Source organism: Opisthocomus hoazin, chromosome 1 (assembly GCF_030867145.1).
Source record: "Opisthocomus hoazin isolate bOpiHoa1 chromosome 1, bOpiHoa1.hap1, whole genome shotgun sequence".
Lineage (NCBI taxonomy): Eukaryota > Metazoa > Chordata > Aves > Opisthocomiformes > Opisthocomidae > Opisthocomus > Opisthocomus hoazin.
In genome coordinates, this window is record NC_134414.1 from 33,241,452 (window position 1) to 33,265,469 (window position 24,018).

Here is a 24,018-nt window from a genome sequence, read left to right on the forward strand (position 1 = left end):
CCGGAGGCTGGATTTTGCGGTTCCTCTGCCCGGTCTCCCAGGCGCACAGGTGAACGGATCCGGCACCCACGGCACTCTCAGGTAAGGGAGATTTGCTGGGAAGCGGACGGTGAGCCGGGATAAAAGCCAGTGTGGGGCTTTGTGGCTTGTCCTCCAGAAGAGGACTTTGCTCTGAACACTTTAGAAAATTAAAACCAATCCCACCAGCAGTCTCTAGAGAAGAGACCTTGCTCCGGAGGGGTTTGCTGGCCCACGTGCCCCCACCATGTCCCAGCAGGAACCCACAGCAGTCGGGAGCCGCTGAGGGGAACCGGGGTCTCAGCAACACAGCGGCTCTGCCTGCTGTGTTCGTCAATGCAGAGAGGGGCACCCGAAGCTGGGAGAGGGCACAGCTTGGTTTGAGAAGCCTGAACGCTGCAGGACAAGTGTTGGAGGTAGATCTTGTTTGGGCTGATGTCTGGTGGGGCCAGCGTGAAGCTGCCTTTTGGCTTCGCTGTGGGTCAGGGGTGCACCAGGTGGTCAATGCTGCTCGTCTTTCGAGTCGTGCTACCCAGGGTGAGAATAATGACCAGAAAAATAGTTCAAAGCTAAAACTGGCTGAAATAACAAAGGAACTGGGATGGAGGGTCTGTGCTACAGAGACTTACCACCACTGCTTGCCAGGGACAAGGAACTGAGTTACAACAGAAGGCAGCAATGTGGGACACGGCACAAGTGCCAGGCGGGCAGCAGCCAGCACGCTGGGGCAAACCTGGCCACCGGTGGAGAGGGCACGGGATGGGGAGGTGCTGGGTAGGCTGGGGGAGGCACAGGGATGCTGTGGCTCTGCTGAGGCTGGGTTGCAACCTGCCACCCCAAAAAGGGGGTGTGTGGAGAGGCCCCAGCCTCCTGCCAGGGGCTCAGAAACTTGTCACCACGTTGCTGGCCCCTGTAACACAAGAGCGGGTCCCTCCACCTCAGGGAAATGACCCTAGGAGAGGAGTACTGGGAGGAGGTCCAGAAGTTGGCTTTGGTCTTCAACTTTTTTTCCTAGTTGTGGCTAAGTTTTACATTTTGCATGTGACTTTCCCAACTCACCAGCAAACCAGGAGCGGGCAGTGTGTGGCAGGACCTCTGCCCTGCCTTTGCATGCCACCAGTCTCCATGCTGCACCACTTGCAGCTTCCTGCAAGTTTCAGCGATCACTTCTCCATTTCAGCTGGGGAATAAAACCGTTCCCCAGCTGCCTGGCTGCTGAATTGCACTTTAGCACCCTCACGCATTGGCACACAGGAGAATATTCATCTTTAAGACCCACAGCAGCTTCTGCAGAATCACCAAAGTGCTGAGGGAAAGGGGCAGTATCTATTTATCCAGCAAACGTAATGACTTCTCTGAGGGATCTGTCAGTCCTGTAGGAGTCCAAGCCAATGTCTGAGGAAGGCCTGAACCCATCACCTGGTTGTTCTGTAGGTTGAGTCCTTGTGTGAACATGGTTTGTGTGCAGCCATCATGAATTCGTTCTCTTTATCTCACCTGTTAAAACTGCACTCAGGGAGCTCGGACTCGCAGGCATTTCTAGGCTCTATCACTAGATGGTGACATGCTCCCAGATACCGAGTCCTGCTTCGGTTTGTCTTTTTTTCTTTAGTGTAAAATAATGGTAAATTTAGACAAAACATATGTTTTACTCTCTGCTTATGGGAATACAGCATTCCCAGCCACACGCAATTCTGCTGAAGATAATTTATTAGTCAACTAATTTTTAATACGGCATTGGTTTTGTTGACATGGTTTCTGTAAGAATTACTGCTATAATTTCAGTTATGAACATTTAGAGTCAGACTAATATTACTGATCTCTTCATAATTTAGAACACATTTGTCAGCAGCCAAAGGCACACTTATAATGAATACCTGTTTGTGAACTTGCTAGGAACAAATCTGCACCAAAAGTTTTGAAGTTTAAAATTAATGTGACATTTGGTTGTGGAAACTACCAGTTTCCCTTCCTCCTTCCTGTTTTCTCTGAGCATGCAACAGTGGTCGTTTCCTTCCTTAAAATATTTGTCAATAGTTGCATCCCAAAGGCACAGTATTTGCTCTTCTGAAGAAGGCTGGGTGGCCAGGACGAGGAGTATGCACTCCCCAGAGGTCAGCCACTCATATGTAATCTCCATTCCAGTCCATTTTTCGGTATTGATGGAGGGGTCCACTGGGATTTGCATGACTTATTACAGCAGTAACATCCACCAGATGAGGCTTGTGGCAGAGTATGGAGGTGAGGGCTGGAGAAGAGCTAGAATTCATGAGAAACCTGACGCGATGGTGCACGCTAGAAACCTGGATATATATGTTGGTGGCTGGCTGCTACGTGCAAGTGTCTCAGCATGGGTTAGTGACCTGGTGGGATGTCCGCAAAAGCCTCAGTCCCTGCTACTTGCTTGGCTGCTCACCAACAGGTGAAGCCAGTCCTGCCTCTGTTACTGCTGTCACTGCCATGAAACAGCAACTGCAACGCCAGCATGCAAGGACTAAACCCCGTCCCATTCCCCATGGCAGCAGAGGGTCCTGTGCTGCTGCAGAGTGCGGGTCTTTGGGCTTGCAGGAGAAAGAAGGCTCCCAGGAGACAGCCAGCTCTGCTCAGCCACGTCTAGTAGGGCTTAGACAAGCTATGGAGGGAGGTATGGCCACGTATCAGCTGCATGGTACAAACCTGTCTTGATTTTTGACACATGTCTGGGGCCCTGTGGTCCCTTGTAGGCTCTGGGCCAGGTTGGGCTCAGCATTGCATGATGAGAAATCCCACTGAGGTGGGGTTCATGTTAACTTAGAACAGAGTGAGGGAAGCTTAAAATATTGCTCTTTAATCAGTAGGAAATTTTGAGGAAGATCTTCTTTACTCTGAGGGTGACGGAGCACTGGAACAGGCTGCCCAGGGAGGTTGTGGAGTCTCCTTCTCTGGAGATATTCAAAACCTGCCTGGACAAGGTCCTGTGCAGCCTGCTGTAGGTGACCCTGCTTTGGCAGGGGGGTTGGACTAGATGACCCACAGAGGTCCCTTCCAACCCCTGCCATTCTGTGATTCTGTGAAATTTAGAGGCTAATTTGAGGTATGTGCAGAAATGCAGCTTCCCCCATCCCGGCCTCCTCTGCCCACACCTTCATCTGTCACACACTTGGTGGTGACCCTGGCCAGAGACTGAGGCTTAGAGCGTGTGTGTGTGTGTGTGTGTGCGCGCGCGCGTGTGAGCTTTCCACACTCCCATTGACAGTGGATGCTACTTAACTGTCTGGTGCTGTCTGACGCCCAGGCCTTGCATGCCTAGCTGCTGGCTCATCCCTCACCCCACCTCATAAAAACTCTTCTTTACAAAGAGCTACTTTCTAATCCAGATACTTTTTTACCAAAGGCATCTTGTTCTGGGCTCCCTGTGGTCTGCAGTTTTATTCTATATTTCTTTTCAGAACCCTCCTTGATCTTAAAACTGTTTTCATCCTCCCTTCTCCCCTTTTCTTTAATTCATTATTGCTCATTAAATTATTTTTGCAGAGGTTTGTGTAGTGAACATCACTGGTTCCACTGGGATTTCTCGTAACAGTTAAATACACTTTGTCCTGCCCCAACCCCAATCAAAGTCAAGATGGAACCTTTTATAGTTTCCAGGAAGACAGCACGAATACTTCTCCCCCAGCCTTCCAGCGACCCCAAAGCTCTGGCACCACCAGCAGGCAAGCCCATAGCTGCTGGAAGGCATACCTGGCTCTGGGTGTGCCACACTAATGGCTGCTGTCTGGATTTGCGGATGCTTTGAGTTTTTTGAGGGTAGTGAAAGCCTGCCAAAGTGTGTAGAGTGACTCTGAGTCAAGAGATCCAGTAAGTCAAAGACACTTTTCATAACCATATTCCTTTCTCTATCTCCACAGACACCCCAAAAGGCTCTTCACAATGACTGCCGGCCTGGAGAAAGCCTGCCACCGGTGCATATCCAAAATTGCCAGCAATGGTAAGGCAGTTCTGGCAGTAATCACTTCGGTATTTAAGTAGCCTTGTCCCTAAGGCAGGTATATAAAGGAATTAAGATGATACCAAGTCCCACCTGAATCTTCCACTGAAGTTTCCTCTTCCCTGGTTTCTGAGGTATTTCCTTTCCTAGGCAATTTTGGGTGCTGATGGAGTGTCCAATAGTAACTCTACCCTGAAAGCACCTGTGTGCTGCAGTGTTTGGATTATAGCAGACCAGGGTGAAATTTCAAACAAATACACGCACCACCAAGTACCTAAATATGGGTTGCAGCAGACAACCTAAGCAATACAGTGCATTTGTGTCTTGTTTCAAGTGGTACCTTCTATGCAGTCCAGCAGAAGTAGAATCATAGAATCATAGAATGCTTTGGGTTGGATAGGACCTTTAGAGGTCATCTAGCCCAACCCCACTGCAGTGAGCTGGGACATCTTCAACCAGACCAGGTCACTCAGAGCCCCATCCAACCTGGCCTTGAATGTTTCCAGGGATGGGGCCTCCACTGCCTCTCTGGGCAACCTGTGCCAGTGTTTCACCACCCTCATTGTAAAAAAGTTCTTCCTTATGTCAAGCCTAAATCTACCCTCCTTGTCTTGACGCAACAGGCCTTGCTAAAAAGATTTTCCCCATGCTTCCTGCAGGCCCCCTTTAAGTACTGAAAGGCTGCATTAAGGTCTCCCTGGTGCCTTCTCTTCTCCAGGCTGAACAACCCCAGTTCTCTCAGTTTTTCCTCATAGGACAGGTGCTCAGCCCTCGGATCATATTTGTGATGATATCTCTGAGGGCTGGGTGCAGGACTGCAGGTGGGATCTCACCAGAGCAGAGCAGAGGGGCAGAATCCCCTCCCTTGACCTGCTGGCCACGCTATTTTTGATGCAGCCCAGTATACGGTTGGTCTGCCTTTTGCCCGACAGCCTGGGATCGCTCAGGCTTTAGAGCCACTGGTTCATCCCATGCAGGGTGGAGGACGCAGAGGGCTGCAACCAGCCCACAGCTCCCGGGCTGGGTGAACAGGCTGGCTCTTGCTCTCCGAGGGGCAACGCAGCAGAAGGCTGATCTGGGCTGGGGGCCATGCAAGCTGCGCAGAGAGGCACAGGAGAAATACGTTTCAGGGGTGGGTTTTTGTAAGACCAGGGAAGCAGTGCCGTTGGCGGGAGGTTAAAATCCAAGGGATTTAAAGCAGCTTACTCCCGCTGACTGCATCCCCTTTTCACTTCGAGTTGCAAGTGCCTTTTGCTTTCACTCCTAGGCAGTAGCAATTTCTAATTCCACTCAAATATGAGAAGAAGAAAACCCCTTGACCACTCACCATAATTGATGTTCCACTCACAGTAATTGTTGCATTTGCCAGCCTAGGGCTGTTACCTTGCGGCCTTTTATATTCCTTCTTTTGGTTTGACTTGAAAGGGTCTCAAAGTTCAGAACGAGATTTTTATTACTGATTAAGCCCCTTAACTCCTTTCTGCCATACAACCCTTCAGAGAAAACCAAGCCAGGGGGACAGACAGCCAGGTTGAACCCAGGCCCACCCACAGGAACCTGGCACAGGCAGGGAAGAAGAGGACATTTTCTGGCCCACTTGTTCGTGCTCATCATTGCCCCAGGCGAAAGGAGGGCCGGGGCGTGATGAACACCGAGCGGTGCAGAGAACACAGTGCTCTCGTTACTCCCCAAGGAGCCTCCGGGATCAGCACCGGGCTGACGTGGGCTCCCTTCCACCCCACAGAAAGGACATACAGGGGTGATCTGGGCTCGTTGGTGAATATCACAATGAAAAAAGGCAAAAATGGTATTGTCTCTGATTTTCATTCCTACTAGTTACTAGCAAAGTGTCACTGTTCCCTGCTGATATTAAATTGCCACTGGGATTTTAATGATGACAGAGAAAATAAATGATGTTTCTGAAATTTTTTTGAAAGGAATTAGTTCTGAGCTCTGTATGCTGTCTTACACCAGGAGCACCCTCTCAGGTACCCACAAAGTTATCCACAAATAAGGCAACTCAGAAATACCATTCCAGGAAACTCATCATCTTTAGGTTTTCATTACATTTAAGTTCAAAATCAGCAGAGCTTTAGCTATGGATCAGCTAGGGCATCCAAAATTGATTTTCTGTTCATTAAAATGCAAACCCTCCTGAAGAGCAGTGACACTTAATTTCACTTTTTCTCATCATCCTGTATATCTTTCAAAGAGCATTTCACCACAGCCCCACATTTGTACCTATGGTCTTCTGATATTTTAATGACTCCAAAGAGTCAACCTACCTGTGCAGCATCATTTAAATTATTTTCGTTCTTGGTACAGAAATTTAAGTTCAGAACATTAGGGCAGTCTTTAATTAACTGACTGAAACAAAGGCGGCTAATCCACTACCCTGGGCATATTGCACAGAAAACTGGTGGCTCTTTATGTAATGCCTAAATCTTGTTTTAAAAGTACATCTGGATATTTATCACAAGGGGCCAAATCCATAACCTAGACCATGGCATAGTTGTAGTTAAGTAGCTAGAGCCATGGCATAAAATTCAGACAAGCCACTTTGCAATATTGCCTAACCCCCAAAGCACCTACATAGAATCATAGAACCATTAAGGTTGGAAAAGACCTCTAAGACCACCAAGTCCAACCGTCAACCCAACACCACCATGCCTGCTAAACCATGTCCCAAAGTGCCACAGCTACATGTCTTTTGAACACCTCCAGGGATGGTGACTCCACCACCTCCTTGGGCAGCCTGTTCCAATGCCTGACCATTCTTTCAGTAATGAAATTTTTCCTAATATCCAATCTAAACCTCCCCTGGTGCAACTTGAGGCCATTGCCTCTTGTCCTATAGCTAGTTGTTTGGGAGAAGAGATCAACACCTGCCTCACTATAACCGCCTTTCAGGTAGTCGTAGAGAGCAGTAAGGTCTCCCCCCAGCCTCCTCTTCTCCAGACTAAACAGCCCCAGTTCCCTCAGCCGTTCCTCCTAAGACTTGTTCTCTAGACCCCTCACCAGCCTCGTTGCCCTTCTCTGGACACGCTCCAGCACCTCCATGTCCTTCTTGTAGTGAGGGGCTCAAAACTGAACACAGTACTCCAGGTGCGGCCTCACCAGTGCCCAGTACAGGAGCACGATCACCTCCCTACTCCTGCTGGCCACACTCTTCATGGTACAAGCCAGGATGCCGTTGGCCTTCTTGGCCACCTGGGCACACTTCTGGCTCATATTCAGCTGGCTGTCAACCAGCACCCCAAGGTCCTTTTCCGCCAGGCAGCTCCCCAGCCACTCCTTCCCCTGCCTCCTATGGTGGCGTTGCATTAGGACTGGACACCTCCATGGGAATGGCTGTTCCTTACACTGAATCCTCCAGCTGCTGAGTACCTAGTCTGGTCAAGCGATTAAATCACCTCAGGGTGAGAATCCTGCCATTTGTCCCAAGAGAATATTCCATCAATGTATCACCTTGCTATGGCACTTAGCTTCATGGAGAGACCAGTCTTTGTTTCTGCTCAAGTTCATCTCACGTGTCTACATTCATAGCTCTTGGGCTCACACACATGTCCTTTTCTGAGTGCTCAAACCTTGCTGTTATTTTCTCTCATTTGGCTGTTGTCTGGCCAAGCTGAACAGACTTAATTATTTTCCTTCAAAGTTAGTTCATTCAATTCTATTCTACATATTCCACCTGATGCAGTGACATTTTCCTGTCACTCAAAATCCCAGAAAGACACGCAGTATGCACGGCTGCCAAACCCATGGGCAGACTCATCCCCAGTCTGTAAAACATACAGTCTTGCTGGAGTTGGTTCCCCGCAGTGGCCGATTGAGGCTTGCTTTGCCACCACAGCACCCACACACACTGCATCCTTTCTTTTCTCCAAGTTCCTACCAATATCGCAGGAGATGCCTGCAGATACTGTGAAGGAATAAAACATGGATAAAAATATCTGCTGCCTGTCTGCACTGCAGCCTGTTACACCGCCAGTGCCCGTGCTGCTGTACAGCACACTGTGACACTGCTTGCTGAGCTAGTGCACTACCATCTGCATCTGCCTCAGGGCACGATCAGTGCTGGGGCCGGGCCAACTGACCCGAATTTGCTCACATCCAGACTGCTGAGGGTCAGCCCCCTTCAAAGCAGCTTTCGCAGAGGGCACCTGAAGGCACTACTGTGAGTTTATACCTGGAGTTTTGCTCTTCAGCTTGCTCATGCAGATAAATCCTGGGGTAACTGCAGAATTTGTTTGGAAGCTGCTAGCATCTCATTTAAATAAAAAAGAAAAAATCCTTTTTTGTCAGGAACCTGACAGGGTACAGAACAAACAGCATTTGGGAGTGATGGTAATGTACACAACGCTTCATTTATTGTTGTATTTATTATCAGAGAGCTTGTCACACACTCTAATGAGTAGGTTGCACTACAGCCATATTAACATACTACCTAAGAAGAGTGTGTAGGTTGAGATTTATAGTCCTAAATCGCTTCTGAAAATCCCATGAGGACTCTTCTCGCCTGAAAAGAAAGAAACTTTTCTCTGTCTTGAAAGTAAACAGGGACAGCCTGAGCCGATTTGAAACTTCCAAGTGCTTGGAAAAATCGTCACAGCAAAGTAAATTCTGAGGGACCCACAGGTGAATCGGTGTCACGCCCAATACTGCCTCCAGATCCATCCCACATGCCAGAGGACAACTCATCTGCTGCACGCCCTGAGGCCAGGCACATGACTGGGGATGGAGAACAAGGGAGTAGCAGAGGGAGAGGAGGAAAGCTGCAGTGCAGGGGCATGGCTATGGAAGATGTAATGGCTCAGGCATCAGCTAGAAGAGAGACCATAATGTACAGCCATAATGGTAATAGTGATTTCAAGCTCGTTTACTTCTGTGGGGAGACCCTGGCAGGAGTAACTCAGCTAAATAACAACTTTATATCAGCTGACCATCCTGCTGGGCAAGAGACACAAAATCTGCTCCCACTGACCTGATTTTCGTGCCCACAGATTTCAAGGAATGTGATATACAGCCACTTCAAAGAATCACAGAATCACAGAATGGCAAGGGTTGGAAGGGACCTCTGGGGATCATCTAGTCCAAACCCCCTGCCAAAGCAGAGTCACCTACAGCAGGCTGCATAAGACCATGTTCAGGCAGGTTTTGAATATCTCCAGAGAAGGAGACTCCACAAAGCCTCTGGGCAGCCTGTTCCACTGCTCGGTCACCCTCAGAGGGAAGAAGTTCTTCCTCATGTTCAGATGGAACTTCCTATGCTTCAGTTTGTGCCCGTTACCCCTTGTCCTGTCACTGGGCACTACTGAAAAGAGCTTGGCCCCATCCTCCTGACACCCACCCTTCAGAGATTTGTAAGCATTTATTAGGTCCCCTCGCAGCCTTCTCTTCTTCAGGCGAAACAAGTCCAGCTCCCTCAGCCTTTACTCATAGGGCAGATGCTCCAGTCCCCTCTGCTGGACTCTCTCCAGTAGCTCCTCATGTTTTTTGAACTGGGGAACCCAGAAATGGACAGACTACTCCAGATGGGGCCTCACTAGGGCAGTGTAGAGGGGAAGGAGAACCTCCCTTGACCTGCTGGCCACACTCCTCTTAATGCATCCCAGAATCCCATTGACCTTCTTGGCAGCCAGGGCACGCTGCTGGCTCATGGTCAACTTGTCATCCACCAGGACACCGAGGTCCCTCTCCACAGAGTTGCTCTCCAGAAGGTCTGCCCTGATCCTGTACTGATGCATGAGGTTGTTCCTCCCCAGGTGCAGGACCCTGCACTTGCCCTTGTTGAACCTCATCAGGTTCCTCTCTGCCCAACCTTCCAGCCTGTCGAGGTCTCACTGGATGGCAGCACAGCCTTCTGGCATATCCACCACTCCTCCCAGTTTTGTGTCATCAGCAAACTTGCTGAGGGTACACTCTAACTCTTCATCCAGGTCATTGATGAAGAAGTTGAACAAGACCGGGCCCAGTACTGACGCCTGGGGAACCCCACTAGTTACAGGCCGCCAACTAGACTCTGTGCTGCTGATGACAACCCTCTGAGTTCTGCCATTCAGCCAGTTCTCAATCCACCTCACTGACCACTCATCCAGCCCACTTGCTCTGCTCTTCCTCTGTTGTGATCCCAGACATGAGCTCTTCCCTTCACCCATTTCCCAGCACGTTAGGACTCTCTTGCTAATGCCTCCCAAAGCTGGACTTTGTCAGTGCCCCACCACACACTGCCCTGGTAGTAGAGAGCAGGAGGCCTCCTGCCTGATGCCCTGACACCAGCTTCATGGAGCAGACGTCCTTCTGAGCCATGCCTGGAAATACTTCCCTCACCCTGTTGTGTTTTGAGAGAATACCAGCCCTTTTGTTCTACTTTTTCTAGGAACAGGTCCAGCGGCTTCTCTGACCAGCCTGTGGAGTGATATCACCGAGTTAAAAATATCACAAGCCCCACATGTGAAACTGCACAGATAGCAGCATCCCCTCTGCAGAGCTGTGCTACCCTGCGGCAAATGCCATCTTCTTGAGCAATTTGTCCTCGGACCAGAATGGGGCAGCACAACCCAGCCAAATCCAGGCAGAGAGTGCGTGCGTCCCAACTGAGCAGCATTTCTGTGAAAACCCCACACGTTTCGGGGAAAACAGTCTTTGGTGCTGCTAGCGGCATGGAGAGCGGCTGCGGAGCCCTGGCAGTTGTGTAGTCAATTGTTGCGAGCCTCACTTTGTTAAACACGGATCTGGAAGCCTTCCCAGACTATGCATCTGCCCCTCCAAATCGAGACCTAAGAGGCTGTAGCTGAATGGGGAGATAATGAGTAAATACATTCCCAGCTACTGCCTTGGGAGGGGAATTAATGAACCATTATCTTCTTCTCTTGAGCTCCGAGTGGTCCCTACCTCCCATTTCTCCCCTCCAAAATCAAGCTGTTGGGTAGATGCTAGACACCAGCAAACGCAGACACCTGCCTGCCAGATGTGCAGCCCCACACACGCATCAGCATCCCGGAGCCTTTTACAGCACTTACCGCAGTGTCCCTCCCTGGGGGTCAGACAGACCACGAGCGCCACGATTAAGAAATGACATGATGCCTCCTCCTACCAGGCTCCCAAGTATGTGCCCATGCAGCAAGGGCAGAAACAGGAGGTGGCTATGAAACTGTGGGCAGAGGGGTAATGCCACCCCGAGAACCGCACCGCAATGGCAGGACTTCTGGCAACACCAGGCAGTTGATGCAGCTCCTGCAGACCTTAGCTGCACTCATTTGGATACCAGATAAATGAGTTGCCCAGGGTGTGGGCACTATTTGCAGGCAGTGTTCATGAGTGTGTTGGAAGCCCAACTCGGCTACAATACCATCGCTTCTGAATATGAAAATAATAGTCTAGATAATGTAACAGCAAGAGGATCTAGCATGAAATGTGACATGTGGTGAAAAGGGAGGCTCTAGGCTGATTTGTTCTAATGAGAGGCTGTCAGCGTTTGAAAGGGCTTAGTCAAGTGTAGGACACTATTCAAGCAGAGGAAGAATTTCTGTACTGTGCAGCATTCAAGAGACAGGGGAGCCTGGGCAAAAATGTGTGTGTGTGTGAGAGGGAGACCGGCCGACAGGGAGAGGAGGAGGGGGTGGCGCAAGGGAACAGAAGTGCTTTCTTCAGCTCAAAATATCTTCGGTCTCTGCCAATTCGTAGAGATAACAAACATGCTACTTCTGAGAAAGGAAGATGTCTCTCAAGCGCTGAAGTGTAAGATCCTCGTTCTCTGCGGTGAAAACACCAGCAGCGTGTGGGGGATGGTGTGCTCCCACGAAAAGTGTCTGCGAGCCAGAAAGCCTGGTGGGTCTGCCCGGAATTTTGATGCCGCTCCTGTGTGTCCTCTCTCAGTTTCTCCTTCTGTAAAATGGAGGCAACGATGTTCCCCTTTTTCTCCAAGGCACCCCAAGGGTGATGCTTTGGCAGCGCTGTGGAGTTTCTCAGAGTGGCACTGTACGCAGGGTGCTGGCAGCATCCTCTCTCCTGCGTGGCGAGGAGGATGCCATTCGCCTTGCAGAGGCGGCAGTTCCCTGGCATGGGGAACCGCGTGACACAGTTTGCCTGGGGAAGGGCTGGTCCCAAATCAACACCGAATGCTTGCTCCAAGATTTTTTTTCATAAGCCTCCAAGGAGACTTCCTACTCCTCTTCTTATCCACCATACCTTTCTCAGCCCCTCTGCAATCCGCTCACCGCCCTTTTGCCTCCTTAGGCACCTACTTGCAGATTGAGGCATTCGCAGAAGCGCTCTGCAGGGACGCTCGCCACAGAATGTCCTCATTATGTTTTAGTCTCATTTTGCAGGGCAGCGTTTCACTTCAGTATTGCCAAGTGTTCATGATCAGGCACAGAGGTGACAGGTCTTGTAAGGGAGGCTGCTCACTCTGTTCTTGATGCTAATATTTCTCACTTTCTGCAAAGGTAAGCATTCACCCTCTGCAGCACCAGACTGTGCTGGGAAAATATCAGGGCTCAGATACACCAGCACCTCTGTGGGGAGTAACTAAGCACCTCAGATCTATTCATCTGTGGGAACAATCTGTGTGAACCCCTAAGAGCATCCTTCCACGCAGCTTAAGCTGACCTATCCCAGTGGCAAATCCCACTCCTTGCAGTGGGGCTGCATGAGCCGAGCTGGGTCAGGGAATTAGACCAGTCAGAAACTATCCACATCTGCAATGAAGACAGTTTATTTAGCTATCAGTGTAAACTAAGTGGAATGGCATTAAAGCTGCTATTTGCTTAGCAAAGAGATACGGCTCATCAGTTGCCAGGGATTAGCTGATGCGAAGTTACTTGTTACTGCACAGTCACCTGGCAGCGTTTCTGAAGCTGATTGAGGCTAAGGCAGCAGCGGCTGAGTCCTTGCCCTTGCAATAAGACAGCTAGAAGCAGTAGCAACAAAAGCAGTTTGTGTCTCTCCTTGCTTTTCCAATGATACAAGGACTAACAATGTATGACTTAAAAAATGGAAGCTTGTGCTCTGGGTGAGTGATAAATCACTTGCTGGTCCCATTATCTCAAATGCTCCACCACAGACACGATACTCCCAGCCCACTGAGTGCACACAACTTTATGGATAAACAGCATCTGTAAAGCATTGGATGGAATTGCTGGTCTCTAAACTTCAGCCAGCCCAAATAACACTGTCTGTCTTTTCTCATTCACAGTGTGCTTCATATTTGGGCTCCTCGCTTTCCTTGCCTTACCACTGTCCATGACTTTTACAGGTAAGTTGACTACTAAAGCAGTTCAAAAATAGGGACTTCCCGGCACTGTGTGGCAGGTTAACATGTCTGACGAGAGAAAGGAGTTGGAAAACTTAAAGCTTCTGAATGTTAAACCTGTGTGTTGGTGCTTTAGCTTCAGACAGAATCCCAGCCCACACTGCATGGCGAGGAGGAAGCAGTGCTTGAATTCTGACCCTGTTAGTCTTAAATACCCCTCCAGTGTCTGTCTTGCCTCAACACACGTCTCTGTCTGTGGGAGGAAGCTCAGAATCTGACACATGAGGAGATTTCATTAATCAGGATCCCTCTGTATTAATTGCACTGCAAAAATCTTAGAAGCGTAGGGCTGGAAGGGAAGAAGAGATGATCTAGGCTGCTATTTTTCCACTTTTTTGAAAGTGAGACCTGGTTTTTGGCTGATATGTTTCTGTATAACCCCCCAAAGGCTGGATTTGCAAGTAGCAATTCAAGATCAAATATTTAAGAACGGAAAGGAAAATCCTTTGAGCTGCAGAATTTTATACATTTTTAAACTGCATAAGGCTCTTCTTAAGTATCACCTTTTCCTTACCATTAACATAGTTGTGGGGTTTTTTTTTTAAACTGAACATTTTCTAACACTTCATTGCTCCTTTTGGGCCTTTCACATCCTCCACATGGGTTGCAACCCTCACTTGAGAAACCTCGGTAGAGACACCAGCCCACCTCCGCTTTCAGACAGGCTTGCATGCTCACGGCATCCCTGACAGATGTCTGACTTGCCCTTGCTCAAGGAAATCCCATGGCTTCCCAGGGAGCCTATTACAGCATTTTATTGCTCTCACAGACAAAATATTTTTTCCCATATCCAACCTAAATCTTCCCCATGGCAAATTAAACATATTACAGCCTGTCCTACCCACCGTGGTCACAAAGACAGATTGGTCACCATCTTACTCAAGAGAACCTTTGAACTGTTTGAAGGCTGCTATTATAACCCTAGTCTATCTTCTCTTTTTTTCTAGAGTTTTCAAAAACCTATTTCTTTCATCCTGACCTCACAGGTCACTGTTTCTGTAGCTTTTTTTTTTTTTTTGGCATTTTTGCCTCCCTCCTTTGGCCTCTGGCCAGTGTGACTACTTTTTTTTTCCCCTCAACAAAGAAAAGACAGAACACGGGACTCCAGCTGAGACCTGAGGAATGAGCGGTGGAGAATAATTAGCTCCTCTGTTTAACATGCAGGATTCCTGTAAACACACCTCAAAATGAAAGATGCTTTCTCTGCACCAACTCATTGGCTCCAATTTAGTTCATGGTGCATTGTAAGCCCAGATGGTTTTTGGTAGTGCTGCTCCCTATCAGAAATTTCTCATTTTTTGTTTACATTGAAGTTTTCTCTCCTATATGCAGTGTTCAGCTTTACCAGCTGTCATCTCATAGATTTTGGATGTCTTTTCCCAGTGTACCCAGATCACTTTGGATTTTAAGCCCTGTCCCTAAGAGCCTTGACAATCATTCCAACAGGTGTCCTTCTGCCTCGTTATCCATGAAAGATGGTGCAAACGAACTCAACATGCAGATGCCGTGGGCAAGATGCATCCCACCTAGATTTGGACTGTACGCATCTGTAACTAAGCTAAGCGCTGTGTGTTACCCTTGCAGGCAGTTAAGATAAACTGGTGTTTCTGACAGTGAAAGTCCCATACCCTCTTGTAGGTGTCTGCATTGAGACGGGGTGACTTCAAGGGAGTCAGGACACCTAGCCTGTTGGCATGTACAGTTGGCCAAACCCACAAAAAAAGTGTTCAGCTGAAGGCTGGTACTGCTTCCTTTATCCGGGGCCTTCCGAGTTCCAGTGATGACTGTGGTAGGATTCTGATTAGGACGTCCTAATTGGGAATTAGGGAGTTCTAATGAGGGATTAAGGAGCAATTAGGAAGTAGGGAAATGGACTGAACTGTTACATCTCAACACTTTGGCTCTTATGCTTATCCATGACTTAAAATTGCTATTTATCCCTTAAGAGGATTTTAGCTTTAGCTTTTCCCCAGGCTGAAGACGCCTGAGCTGTGGAATAGGGGTGGGAAGGTATAATTCAAAGTGTGGTACAGCTTGCATTCATATTGACAGCCAGACTTCTGGAAATGAATCCAGGGCTGGAATCTGACCACTTATAAATATAATTTCATAGGAATGTTTCATAAGATCCCTAAGATCAGTAAGAATTAGAAAGCGTATGGTAAGATATAAGCCTGGAGCTCTGGGTATCTCCTGCTTCACATATAGAGCCCTTTTTTCACAACTTACTGAAATTAAGAGATAATGTCACTATAATATGGTGTTGTCAGAGGATATTGGTTTCCTGCAGCTACATATCTGCAAAGGCATTTTTAGGAAAATGAAATGTCAAGGAAAATGCAGATATTTATTACCCAAGCAAAAGCCTCTGAATTTCAGATAACATTCTGTTACCTTGATCTCAGAGAATAACTTGCTGATGTGCCTCCAGTCATTTTGGCTCTTGCTTTCTGTAGAGGAATACTGTAAGATACCTTCAAATGTTAACAAATAAATTATAATAATATTTGTTAAAGCTCACAGATGAAGAACTGGTAGCCCCGGTAATAATTACACACTAACACTATACACTTTTAAAATTTGGTACTACTATAAATCACAGTATAAGTCAAGATACATGAAAAGGACTCAGCAAATATTCCAGGCTCCAAACTTATGACATCACTTAAGCCACAGACTGTTTAGCAGCTTTCTAACTTTTACTGGTAGAGATGATCCCTTTTATCACTAAACACTCCAAAAATAAAGAGAACCGTGTAAGGACCTCACAGACTATTTCTGAGATTTTTTTTTAGTTTCCAGGACAGTGAAGGATTGCTCCCAATAACACATTCTTGTATGTTGTCCGGACTACCTTTATACACAGTGTTCCCCAGGGGTAGTTAAATCACATTTGAAAGCTGATGACATCATTTTCTCAATAGGCAGTCTAAATTTCCTCCTGTTCAGGTTTAACCCAGTACTACTTCTCATGCTCATATCTACACCAAATGATTCCTCAACTCTCAAGTGCTCCTGATTGATAGCTGTCTGAAGTCTATTCTCATACTCTGTGCTTTTACATGGGACCCAGCCTTGTTCTTTAGGGGTTGTTATTAACAAAATCTTTCCTTGCATTTCAGTCCTTCATCCACTCACTGTTTCTGTGAGTTTCCTCTGATTTGCTGATATGCTTTCTGATAAAATGGTGCCCAGCATCAATTACTTTGAGGTAAATCCTCTGCTGCACCTAGATCCTAGCGTAAAGCCCACAGTCCAGGGCCCAGCCGAGGTCTGGGCTAAGTGATGGCAGCTGCAGTCATCCACTGGGAACAACTGGCCTGGCATGTTGTGTCCTCTGCCTCCTATTAGAAGAGAAGGTGGGGAGCCAGCACCAGACACAGATTAGCCTTGCTGTACAGGAGCCCTCCTTTACAATGGGATGCACTTCAGCCATTTTCAGCTACCTGAGAAGAACAAAGCAGCTAAAATGAGGCCAATGCTGTATTGGCTTTCACTCATCCTGACTCCTCATCTCGTGGATAATCGTGAGTCACACGGACACTTGGTTAGTAGTGATGCATTGTGGACCGTGCCACAACACTGCCCAAAATGGTGTCCTTAGAGAAGCTCATATCCTGATCGCTCACGAGTGCCCTTTCCACTCGGCTGGACTCCGTGTCCTGGATCCCACTGCAGTGTAGTTCTGTGGTAGCCAAGAGGTAGAATGTGCAAATATCTCTGCTTCCCCAAGCCTCCCATCTCTTTTTTTACCTTTGGACACTGTGCAAGCTATTGGGCATCCTGGCTGTGTCTGATCTTTGCAAAGGTTGCTCGTTTATTCATTTGGACTCTGTCGTGGTCAGGTCCAATTGCTCTTCACTCTAAACCACAGATAGCTCTAGCTTGCAGGGAGCATTGCACTAGAAGCAGAGCTTTGATCTCTTGTGGTCCATATATCTCATCATTAACAGTCAAAGGAAAACATATTTGTTGCTCATGGGAAAGAAGAGCTAGCACTGATGTTTTCCTACTAGTTTTGGTGTTCCCAAATAAATCAGCCATGTGCTGTGTGTGATTTGATTGGCACATGATGTGTGTGCCTAGCTTTCACTGTAGCAAATATCAGTGCCCATCTGTCAAGAGTAGGTCCATATTTCCTCTTCACCCATAGTGCTGCATTTTTTAAGTTACTACTGTATTACCCCCTCTCACCTCTCTTTTGCTGTCATATCTGCCCGCAATATTCTCCCAAAACCTACAGAGTACCATTGCCTGTCATTCAAATCCTTCCCAAGACTGACTGCTGTCGTGTTACATATATGAAAGGACTCCATAATAGATTTGTCTGGGAAACAGAATCATAGCTCCATGAAAAAAAATTGGCATGTTTTCTTGATTTTTTTTTTTTTTTTTGCCTCAAATCAAAATCTCAGTAACACACTGGAAATAGCAATTGCCTAGGTTCCTAAACTGAAATATATTCCCTGAGATCCCTGGCCAGCTGCTTTTGTGGCAGGATTATGCAGGGCCAAGGACTCTGGAAACCCTGGCAGCTGCTTTCTGAAAATGATATAATTTGTGACCATTTCCCTGCTGCCCACCCCTGTAAAGCTGGGAGTCTGAGCAGGTCACAGTGTTACACAGTGGCAAAATGGACAAAAAATTACAGCCTTGCAACAGGGGACGAAAAGGGAGAGAGTCCAAATCAATCTGACTCCAACCCTTTTCAATTATGAGAAGGCTGGTGATAAATACTTAGTGTAGAGGAGTCCACTGGAGCCCATAGCCCTTACACACAGCAGATCACAAAACACGGCCCTGTATCCTATGACTAATGTAAGATCTATAGCAAGCAACACAATCCAGAACACCTGTATTATGCTACACAAAGAGTGCAGGAGAAGTTCAGGACATCAGCAATGTTCTGAACCAGCAGCAGCAGTGGATTTGAAGGGCAAATTGACAAGCTGAAGAGGATTACATCTACAGAAGAAGGAAAAAAACCCAGCACTGGGGCTTCTTTCCTGATGCCTCCTGCTCAGCGTAGTTCTGAACATGGAGGCAAGACGTTCCACCTGAGAGATGTTTAGTGCTAAGATCAGCACATTGCTTTGAGTATCGTGCATCTAGATAACCTGAATTATTCAGAGAAAAGTAAAAATTTCTCCTTGAAAATGACTTATACAAGAAGGAAACAAAATCCTTTCTGTCCACTGCAACTGATGAGTAGAAGCCCTGAAACACGGGATCAATAACAATAAAATTATAGTGTAATGAACAGTTTAAAATTGACTAAAGGTGCCACTGGGTAAGAAACTTGGGCAGGGGATTCATCTCAGCTAACTTTAGATATCTACAGCTGGCTGTCTATATTCCTTGTATAGTCATGGAGAGAAAAAGGCACTTTCAGGGCCCAACTCATCTGACCTATTTTAAATGCCTATCTTAGGATGAGATGAATTGAATTTTACAAGTGTCTATCCCTATTGACTATAAAGAGAGTCTAGGAAAGTAGTTCAGATATGGATTCCTGCATTGCAGACATCTATATTTGGACAGATGAGTCTCACTGCCACAGACCTGTATCACAAGCTTCAGTGCCTACTGCCAGCAACATCCCTACACTGCCATACACTGCCTTCCCTAAAACTTACCCAGCTTTTTCTTGCCAGCAGTACATTTGAGGGTTGCCAGGATCTCCAGCTCCATAACAACCAATGCTTTTAGCCTCCAGCAACCCAAACAGCCTGGAAACCTGAACTTCTGTAGTTCCCTATGAGATGCCTGGCAAGCTAAATTGGTTCCAGGCGCTCCCACGGGCACTGGCTCCCAAGCTTCGAGGCATGTGGCTCAGGAACATGCCACACAGAGGTGCCAATGAGCAGGAAAGGCCTGGGAGAAGCTTATCAGGATTCCTTCTTTTCACAAACAGTTTTCATTTTCAGAGAATTTTCCGCTGCTGATGAAAATTTCCTGTCCAGCTCAACTGTTCGTTTAACGAAGATGCAGTGGCTGAAGATCACAGAATCATAGAATAGTAGGGGTTGGAAGGGACCTCTGTGGGTCATCTAGTCCAACCCTCCTGCTGAAGCAGGGTCACCTACAGCAGGCTGCACAGGACCTTGTCCAGGCGGGTCTTGAATATCTCAAGAGAAGGAGACTCCACAACCTCCCTGGGCAGCCTGTTCCAGTGCTCTGTCACCCTCAGAGGGAATAGGTTCTTCCTCATGTTCAGACGGAACTTCCTATGCTTCAATATGTGCCCATTGCCCCTTGTCCTGTCGCTGGGCACCACTGAAAAGAGTCTGGCCTCGTCCTCCTGACACCCACCCTTGAGATATTTATAAGCATTTATTAGATCCCCTCTCAGCCTTCTCTTCTTCAGGCTGAACAAGCCCAGCTCCCTCAGCCTCTCCTTGTAGGAGAGATGCTTCAGTCCCCTCATCATCCTTGTAGCCCTCCGCTGGACTCTCTCCAGTAGCTCTTCATCTTTCTTGAACTGGGGAGCCCAGAACTGGACGCAGTACTCCAGATGGGGCCTCACTAGGGCAGTGTAGAGGGGAAGGAGAACCTCCCTCGTCCTGCTGGCCACACTCTTCTTGATGCACCCCAGGATTCCATTGGCTTTCTTGGCAGCCAGGGCACACTGCTGGCTCATGGTTAACCTGTCGTCCACCAGGACACCCAGGTCCCCCTCCGCAGAGCTGCTCTCCAGCAGGTCCACCCCAAGCCTGTACTGGTGCATGAGGTTGTTCCTCCCCAGGTGCCGGACCCTGCATTTGGCTTTGTTGAACCTCATCAGGTTCCTCTCTGCCCAGCTTTCCAGCCTATCCAGGTCACGCTGAATGTCAGCACAGCCTTCCGGTGTGTCTACCACACCTCCCAGTTTTGTGTCACCAGCAAACTTGCTGAGGGTACATTCTAACTCTTCATCCAGGTCATTGATGAAGAAGTTAAACAAGACTGGGCCCAGTACTGACCTCTGGGGGACACCACTTGTTACCAGCCTCCAACTAGACTCAGAGCCGCTGATGACAACCCTCTGAGTTCTGCCATTCAGCCAGTTCTCTATCCACTTCACCGACCACTCATCCAGCCCACACTTCCTCAGCTTCCCTAGGAGGATATGATGGGAGACTGTGTCGAAAGCCTTGCTGAAGTCGAGGTAGACAACATCCATGGCTCTCCCTTCGTCTACCCAGCCAGTCATGTCATCGTAGAAAGCTATTAGATTGGTCAGGCATGATTTCCCCTTGGTGAATCCATGCTGACTAGCATGAGATATCCATGAGATATCGACCTGTGTATGTGGCTCTGATCGGTAATGCCAGAACAACACTAATGCTGTTGTTACCTTCGCTCTCTCTCTTCCTTCTCCTGCCTTTTGCTTGTTCACGGCCCTCACTCCTGTAGCAGGAGATGCAAAGCCCCTTTAATTTAGCCCCCATTTCAATAGACGCTAGATAGGAGTCTTGGGTCTAAGCACTACAATGCACTTACAGTATCTTTAGTTTTCACCATACATTTTGTTGCACTATTTGATCACTTGAGATAACAAACATTAATTTCTGCTATTCAGGAATGAAGTTTTTGGAAGATTGCCCAGTTCAACCACTAATTCCATTATATCTGTTGGTGGGTGGCGTGATTGGCAGCTTAAAGGTAATGTGCCTTCTGTGTGTGAAAAATATTTTGTGTGACTAGACTTTGACTTGCTAGTTAAGACATAATGATGGCTCCAGACAGCTATGTGCATGCAGTACTGAACAGAGCTATCAGGATCGAACTGTGCTTGTTCCAGCACCTGAAGCACTTGTCGGTCAAGTGAGATGCTATTCAGCATTCAGCATTGTCCCACACATTGTGATGTGACTTTCTCCGACATCACAGCACTTGTGCTGCCACCCCTACTGAGGGAAAAGACTACATAGTATGGATGCCTGTGGTAAACGGGGTCCTATTTCCACAAGCAGTCCTCCAAGCCTGCCAGACCTTACTCCTTCGTTTTCAGACACACAGGTTAGACAAAAAGTGAGGTTACTCTCCTAGGTTTGGGAATACTATAAAACTACAGGTGTTTGTACATAATCCTTCACAAGTTCAATTTACTCCTGCTCTGACCTGGCCAGAAGCAATGACTATGCAGCAGCATGGCTTCCTTCCAGAGTAAATCTATCCTTGCATCACAGCAGGGCTTATTAACCTAGGCACGGCATTTTCTAACCACAGATGCCTGTCTTCTAGTGGACTGTGCTCGCTTATATCTTCGCTGAGCCAGGACCTGGCTGCTTCGCAACTAGAGACACCCCTATATCCATGCTACACCCTGGTCAATATAAAGCTATAATTTTGCATTGACTTGGTAAAGTATTGCCCAGTTCTGACAGTCCCTTTGCAGATGGTGTTAAGTGGCTGCTAGTGGGCACAAAGAGGCTTGTCACAACAGACTGCAGAGCTACTTTAAGGCTTCTCAGCAGGATTAAGCAAAATTGGTTTTTGCTGTCCTGATGATGTTCCTGCCAAAGGAAGGAAAAGGTGCAGAGCTTTGGAACCGCACCCCTGGGGCATGAAGGGCTTGGAACAGTAAGTGCTGCTGCTGGAGCGAACGCCTGTCCTGGTAGCATTGGCTGTCCTGCACAGCTAATCGGGCAGCAGCAACCCGGCACCCAGCCTGCCTTCCCAGGACCCTGGCACCCATGGGGCAGACACGGTAGACCTGATGTCTTGTGGCCTAAGGTTTCAGTACAGGCAGCCTGTCCCTTGAAAGGGAACCTGGTAGTCCCCAACTTGACAGTACTGCATACTGCAGCCAGCAGACACTGCAGACAGAAGCTACTATGTTCCCCTTTGATAAAGTTTCTAGCCCCTTTTCTTTAGCAGGATAGAAAGAAGGGGGAAAGAATATTCCTCTGCAGGTCTCTTCATCCCCTGCAGTCTTTCACAGTGGTAACCAAACCACAGTACATCGCTAGGATATGAATCATGCCCCCGAGAACCTTTGGTCAGTAAATAAGTAAATGCAGAAAAAAAAGAAAGTGCTTAATCTTGTTATAAGGAATTAGCCATGCTATGAGTTCTACTGGCGAATGCTTAGTTATTCAATCACACCAGTGGACTTGTCTGTATAATCAAAGGTTCATTTAATAATAGTTTAGAAAATAAAACAGAATTGAAGGGAAATTTTCAGGCAAATTAATTGAATTCTTGATCAAAAATGTTGACTATTTTTTAGCTATTTCTGGTTTAAAGTCTGTTTTTCTCACCCTAAATAAGATGACAAATGGGACAGCTAACATTTTAATATTCTTGTTGACATCAAATAATGGCTTGAATTTGTCTTCAGCTGACAGCAGGACTGCCTACTTTGCAGTCAGGCAATACATTTGGTCAGAACTTGATTGGCCTGACTCACGTGCCATCTCATAGCGCTTGGTCTAAAGCTAAATTCCACCTGTCTCAACTGTGCCCTCTGTCATGTTCATCAGACAGCACCGACTTCACTGAGCAGTACATTTGCTTGACCTCTGAGAGTTAAAAGCTCAGAGAATGGGTATAGGATGAAGTCTGAATGAACACTGTCCTGTGATGGACATCGTTTAATGGCAAGTCATTCACGCCCAGATCTGTACAGATCTATAGGCTCCTCATCTGTTTCTTTACCACCTCCAGTCTTTCAAAAGGCAATGATAACCTACAGATGTTCACCAAGGCAACTGAACCATTCTACAGCATCAGGAGCGGCCTGCCAAATTCATATCATGCTGCTCCATACATGCATATTCAGCAGTTATTAACAATGTGAGCAACTGCCAGAATTTGCTTCAATCACAGCTTGGCAAGGTGATATCCATAAGAATTAAATGCACTTTCCATGAACTGGTTAGATGCAGTTGAGATCCATAAATCCACCTGGGAGGTTTCTCTGACTTCCTCACACCCAGTGCTTATCTGCCATTTAACCCCATTCCCATTGCTGAGCTTGGCGAAGCTTGAGTACAGGCTGCCTATGTGCTGAGCTCACCCCAGAGCTAATGAGCTGCAGAGAGCTTCAGGTCAAGCCACAGGTCCCCACGCGGAAACCTCAGACCCACTAGCCAGGCAGGTTTGTCCCTCCTGTGTATCATGAGCCTGCCTAAAATAAATGTTCATCTGAGAAGAAGATGCTCTGCTGGTTTGAACAAGCCTACCAGTTTGTTTGTGAGACATCCAGTGGAAACACCATTTTTTTGCCTATGTGGGTGCTGGGACTTTAATCTCTGTTTCTCACAAACTGGTACCAACATCTGGGCTAGAAAAACAGCTAGTTTTGTGAACAAATATTTAATAATTTGTACAGAACTGAACAGTTTTACAGGGAAGAGCAAGAGAGTCTTCTTCCCAGGATGTCCTGGATCCTCTTGCTAAGCCTTGCCTCGGGAAAAAGGGGCACGTGGACTAAAATCTGAACAAGGCAGAACATATACCCAAATGGGTTCTCCTTAGCCGGTGTTCTCACCATTAATCATTGACTAATGGAGAATGGAGAGTGTAAAACGAGGGGTGCTCTTCTCTCTCATTTCAAGCAGAAAAAGGAGCACAGAATTTTCTTTCTTCAGGAAAGAGAACGTGGCTGAGAACCCCTGCTTGGACAGTACATCCCTCCCCATAGCCACTTCTACATCCACACCTTTTACCTTTCCCTCTGAATTTCATTCCTGGCTGGCCGAGGCAGCTTCCTGCTCAGTTGGTTTCTCAGAGT

At 47.5% G+C, this 24,018-nt stretch overlaps 1 protein-coding gene across 2 annotated transcripts in view; it reads left to right on the forward strand.

Annotated features, from left to right (window-relative positions):
* The window catches only part of TMEM272 (transmembrane protein 272), a 31,460-nt gene continuing 7,442 nt past the window's right edge, over nt 1-24,018 (forward strand). Inside the window, exons 1-4 of one of the 2 annotated variants that reach the window (XM_075421266.1) lie at nt 1-81; nt 3,906-3,985; nt 13,182-13,241; nt 20,860-20,942. In XM_075421266.1, the coding sequence (XP_075277381.1) occupies nt 3,928-3,985; nt 13,182-13,241; nt 20,860-20,942 (201 nt within the window). In that variant the 5' untranslated portion in view covers nt 1-81; nt 3,906-3,927. Of the gene's footprint in view, nt 82-3,905; nt 3,986-13,175; nt 13,242-20,859; nt 20,943-24,018 lie in introns of those variants that run through there. The other variant, XM_075421277.1, reaches the window with a different exon arrangement.